This window comes from Protomyctophum bolini (assembly GCF_963924005.1).
Source record: "Protomyctophum bolini genome assembly, chromosome: 7".
Classification (NCBI taxonomy): Eukaryota; Metazoa; Chordata; class Actinopteri; order Myctophiformes; family Myctophidae; genus Protomyctophum; species Protomyctophum bolini.
Genome location: NC_137868.1, coordinates 26,263,051 through 26,268,963, shown reverse-complemented (window position 1 = coordinate 26,268,963; position 5,913 = coordinate 26,263,051). Strand labels below are relative to the sequence as shown.

General features: G+C 42.0%; 1 protein-coding gene across 5 annotated transcripts in view; it reads left to right on the top strand.

Annotated features, from left to right (window-relative positions):
- Positions 1-4,721, top strand: part of galnt1 (UDP-N-acetyl-alpha-D-galactosamine:polypeptide N-acetylgalactosaminyltransferase 1) — a 60,412-nt gene extending 55,691 nt beyond the window's left edge. For all 5 annotated transcript variants that reach the window (XM_080767187.1, XM_080767184.1, XM_080767186.1 and 2 more), the window contains 2 exons: positions 1,377-1,511; positions 2,004-4,721. In XM_080767187.1, the coding sequence (XP_080623313.1) occupies positions 1,377-1,511; positions 2,004-2,150 (282 nt within the window). In that variant the 3' untranslated portion in view covers positions 2,151-4,721. The remainder of the gene's footprint in view (positions 1-1,376; positions 1,512-2,003) is intronic.
- The last annotated feature ends 1,192 nt before the right edge of the window (positions 4,722-5,913 follow it).

Here is a 5,913-nt window from a genome sequence, read left to right as displayed (position 1 = left end):
AGAAAACTAGGAATTGAGAGATAAGGAAAGGAGTAGGTAAATAACACTGCTCCATTTAGATAGTATCATTATTATTATTATTTTAAAGGGGGATAGGCATTATGCATCTGAAAACAGCACATTATGTGACTCAAATAGAATATGGCAGCTGCCTTTCTATGAGGCTTTGAGGGGGGGGGAAAGTACATTTGGTTTGCTGTAGATTAATCGATCAACCAGGTGACAAGCTACCATACTGAAGCATGCCCGCGATCCGAGGTATTTAATAGAAAGTATCCATATTCGATCTTCATGTTATCACACAATACAGATGCACATTGCAAACATCCACACACATTAAAAGGAATAGTTAAATACAGACTAGCAGATTCTCTGCTTTTGTAATAGCATTACAAAAAATTGTTAACAAGCTGACAGTGGACATTTCTCATTAACCGTATAGACATTGTGCCGAATTTAAACTATTTGACAAGAATTTTGATATGTGCGACTTCTAAATCAAATATAAAAATATAATATAAAAACTATTCCTTTACAGTTACCAAAATGTAATCAAATGCCTCACATGGCAGATATTACAAGTGACCGCTAGACCGCATTTTCTTTCAAAATCTAGCTTGCTCGTTCTTCAACTTCAACTTTATTTGTCCCCGAAGCACAATTGCTTTTGCAATGCTACATGTCTGTAAAGTCAATCCACTCGTATTGTTCACACATGATCCATCAACAAATGGCTGTAAAAACAACATAAGTGCATTCTCTCTTTGCAGAGTGAGTGACTCATGTGACAGTGTAAGAGTGCATATCGCATAAATTAGGCTTAGGTGCTTCCTGCAGCTTGCCCCGGTTCAAATCTGCCCCCAGGCTCTTTTCTGCTTGTCATCAACCCTCTGTCTCCCACCTTTCCTGTCTCTCTCTCACTGTCTCACTGTCCAAAAGAAAGCACAAATGCCAAAACTGTGGATCGGAAAGTTCGGAAACCCACATTTTTATTTTGGACAATTATATCCCGGGGCATCCCATCTTTATGAGAAGTAACTACTTTGAAGTATTTCACAAAAGATACACGAGAGACAAAATGTATTACATTACATAATGTGAATTATATATTAATTATATAATGTGAATTATATAATAAGTCATTTTCAGTTTTTTTCCTCTGGTCTAGAATGCCCATTCAGCCCTCCTGAAATGCTAGAATAGAAAATGCATCACATAATTCCTCCAAATTCTTCCAGTTGTTTTATCCCTCAAATCTTGGTGGATTTGATTGATTCTAAATAAGAAAAATATATATTTTTAGGGGTCAAATGTATATTTGTCTACACAAATACTGTATGCATACATACAGTATGGATGTTATTTGTCTCTTTTAGGTGTTCTCCTACACAGCCAACAAGGAGATAAGGACAGACGACCTGTGTCTGGACGTGTCCAAGCTCAACGGACCCGTCATGATGCTCAAGTGTCATCACCTCAAGGGCAACCAGCTGTGGGACTACGATCCTGTGGTGAGTAGAGGATATCTGACTTCAAAGTAAGAAAACCTACCCAAAAGTGAAGTTCACTGTTGTTGCCAATTTTTTTATTTTAATCACAGAAACAAAACAATGTTTTTTTGTTTCTTTCTTTGTTTCTTTATTTCATTTTGCAAAGGAGTAATGTAGCGATTTGGAATGAAACCCCTTATGTGATGGTAAAAATAAAATGTCTGTGTGCAGTACGTGTAGATAGTCCAGGAATGTATATGGCTTCAGTGTGACTGATAATAATTTCCTTAAACGAATCAATGTTGTGTGTGTGTGTGTGTGTGTGTGTGTGTGTGTGTGTGTGTGTGTGTGTGTGTGTGTGTGTGTGTGTGTGTGTGTGTGTGTGTGTGTGTGTGTGTGTGTGTGTGTGTGTGTGTGTGTGTGTGTGTGTGTGTGTGTGTGTGTGTGTGTGTGTGTGTGTGTTTGTGTGTGTGTGTGTGCCCTGCATGCGTGCGTGCATGCTTGCATGTGTAGAAGCTGACCCTGATCCACGTCAACAGTAACCAGTGCCTGGACAAGGCGAGTGAAGAGGACAGTCAGGTTCCCAGTGTGAAAGACTGTACGCACACACGCTCCCAACAGTGGCTGCTCCGCAATGTCACACTGCCAGAGATCTTCTGATCACCGCACACACGCACATGCACTCACACACACACAGCAAGCCTGGGCCAGAGCGAAACAAACAATGGACTTTGTGATCGGGAATCCTCCAACAGGAAAAGGAATGGTTTTCCCCCAGTGAAACGGGACAGAGAGACGCATTACCCCCAGAAAGCTGAACTGCACTGTCTCTGTTTCCCGTCTGTGTGGACGGAGAGCTCTGAAGGAGGACTGCGTTTTAGCCCCTCATCAGGGGGTGGGGACAAAAAAGAGAACTTGAGAGACTCCTTTTCTTGGAGGCAGTGACTGCTTGTTGAGATTATAATTCTGTGCAGAGAGAGAGACTTGGTCCTGTGTGTGGATATAAAACAGACTGGTGGAGGTCAAGGTTCTGTGTGTGGATATTTAACAGACTGGTGGAGGTCAAGGTTCTGTGCTCACAGCTTCCCTGGACAATACAGTCCACCCCCCCTCCCTCCCCACCGCCACCACCACAACTCATCACTTACGTTTACTGACTGCCTCTTGCGAGTGAGTGTGTGCGCGTGTGTGCCTGAATGTATGAGTGCTTGAAGGGGGCTAATTCTTTGCTTTTTTGGTTTTTATTTTATTTAATTTTATAGCAGATTTTGAAAATGAACTCTGGTGAACTAATATGAAGAAGGACGTAATTTGTGTGTGTTTGCTTGTTTGAGTGCGTTTGTATGTATGTGCGTGCGTGCGTGCGTGCATGCATGCGTGTGTGCGTGCTTGCACAACTGCGTCATGTACGCCCTCTGTGAGAGCCCCTCCTTGAGTCCTGCGGCAGCATATGTCTCCCTCTACTGTTGGTCCATGGCATTTCACCCTACAGACTGAGTGCTCAGCCCTGCAGAAATGGGACTCCATATAGAGGACCCAAAAAGGAAACAGAATGCATCTGCCCTCAGCAGAGATCTAGAGACAAATAGATAGTCTGTTTGTGATATCTTGAGATTTCTATGTCCAGTTTGTTTTTTTACATGACTATAGTACTTTCTGTAACTGTCTGTTTCTGTTGTATTTGAAGGTGTTTAACATATAGATTACACACACACACACACACACACACACACACACACACAGGCCTGTGCATATCTAACTCATGTTCACTGCCTAACGTAGTGTTCAAAACATATAGGAACATGACATACAGTAGCAGCACACACGTATTCTGTGCGTACAGGTAAGCACTTGCTAATCTGTCACTTTAATCAATTTTGTCATAACTTATTCGTAACAAACTGTACACTCCAAGGGCTTCTTCCTTCCAGTGGAGTGTGTGTGTGCATGTGTGTGCATGTGTGTGCATGCGCGTGCATGCATGCGCTTGTGTGTGTGTGTGTGTGTGTGTGTGTGTGTGTGTGTGTGTGTGTGTGTGTGTGTGTGTGTGTGTGTGTGTGTGTGTGTGTGTGTGTGTGTGTGTGTGTGTGTGTGTGTGTGTGTGTGTGTGAGTGTGTGTGTGAGTGAGAGAGAGAGTGTGCGAGTGAGTAAACACACATCTGTGAGCTCGATGACTCCATGCCCGTCCCGGCTCCTCCCAGTGCATCAGAACAAACGGGTCTCAGATCAGTGTCGCTGCTCTTTCATAAGCACCAGAGAGGTAGATCAGGTTAGCACTGCTTCAGAACAAACAGGTCTCAGATCAGTGTCGCTGCTCTTTCATAAGCACCAGAGAGGTAGATCAGGTTAGCACTGCTTCAGTCGTTGCAGCTTCCCAGTTCTTTTTTTTTAATTTTCCTATTCTGAACAGAACAAAGTTGTTTGAAGTCTCAGGCCTGAGTTACACTTAGTTGCTTGCAGGTCTCGTGCCCCGAAAATCGTAGTAGTAGATCTGCTATTTTTTCTATGCACGACACGCGCACACACACACACACACACACACACACACACACGCACGCACGCACACAACTACGTGTAAATCAGGCTTCACGTAGTACCTAAATGGCTGAGAGGGGATTTGTTGTCGTGTATCAGAGGGCCTTTTGTTTGCTTCACTGCAGTGGGGTGTGTGTGTGTGTGGGGGGGGGTCCTTAGGGACAGAGCATAGGATCTAGTACGCCAAAAGAAGAAAATAAAATGTGGAATTGTGGATTATGAAGAGCAGCGGCAGGCAGAAGACATATCCCATGCTATTAGCCACCATATGTGCTACTTACAGGACTACAGGAAGCAGACGCGCAGGGCTCTTTTCAAGCAGCGTCTCGTGAAAGCCGCACGCGTCTGCTACAAACGTCTCTCACATTTCTCTTCATATCACTCCTGTACGGTTCTACTATCTGCCATCATGCTTCCTTTATTCCTTAACTGTTTTTATAATGATGCCTCTGTGGGGTCTGAGGGCAGAGGAGAAGAGGTGACTTCCTTGAGAAAAAAAAATGCATAAATAAATAAATACATAAATAAAGGTTAAAAACCGTTGAGCTTCCTCCAGTGGAGGAAGGGGTTTACGCGTAGATGTGACATTTAAATTGGGTCATCTCTGTTGTGGACATGGTAGCGACTAGCGAGAGGAGGTTGATGATTCATGGCTGAGTGAGTGGCTTTATGGTGAAGTTTTTTTGTTTGTTTCGTTTTCTGTTGGGGGGGGGGGGGGGGGCATAAGTGTTCTGATGGATTGACATGTCCAGGCTTCCACACTGAGCTGATCCAAATGTTGTAGAACATTTTAAAGTGAAAACGTTTACAGAACAATACAACAATGAAAAGCTCGACCCCTGCTTCTTTCGCCTTTGTATGCCACACAGACACACATTTTTTTCCCACATAATTTGTGAAGAGGAAATGTCTGCTCCCCCTCAGAAGAGAGATAGGTTACCACTTCTCACAGAGTTTACAAGACAGCAACTGTCTAATCATTGATTGATTGATTGATTTATTGAAATATTTATTAACAGTTTGTAGAATTACAGTACATTTCAAGCACAAACTTGCCCATGGTCCAAAATGATGAGAAACGAGGATAACTTTTTTTTTCAAAATTTCAAAAAACATGGGCTATAACCCATCGTTTTTTTCATTTTGTCATTTTTTTTAAATCCTCAAAAATGATGAAAAACGGCGCGCTATAGTATGCCGTACGATATGGGCTATAGCCCATGGTCCAAAATGATGAGAAACGAGGCTAACCTTTTTTTTCAAAATTTTAAAAAACATGGGCTATAACCCATCGTTTTTGTCATTTCGTCATTTTTTTCAAATCCTCAAAAATGATGAAAAATGGCGCGCTATAGTATGCCGTACGATATGGGCTATAGCCCATGGTCCAAAATGATGAGAAACGAGGCTAACTTTTTTTTTCAAAATTTCAAAAAACATGGGCTATAACCCATCGTTTTTGTCATTTCGTCATTTTTTTCAAATCCTCAAAAATGATGAAAAACGGCGCGCTATAGTATGCCGTACGATATGGGCTATAGCCCATGGTCCAAAATGATGAGAAACGAGTCTAACTTTTTTTTTCAAAATTAAAAAAAACATGGGCTATAACCCATCGTTTTTGTCATTTCGTCATTTTTTTTAAATCCTCAAAAATGATGAAAAACGGCGCGCTATAGTATGCCGTACGATATGGGCTATAGCCCATGGTCCAAAATGATGAGAAACGAGGCTAACTCTTTTTTTCAAAATTAAAAAAAACATGGGCTATAACCCATCGTTTTTGTCATTTCGTCATTTTTTTCAAATCCTCAAAAATGATGAAAAACGGCGCGCTATAGTATGCCGTACGAGATGGGCTATAGCCCATGGTCCAAAATGATGAGAA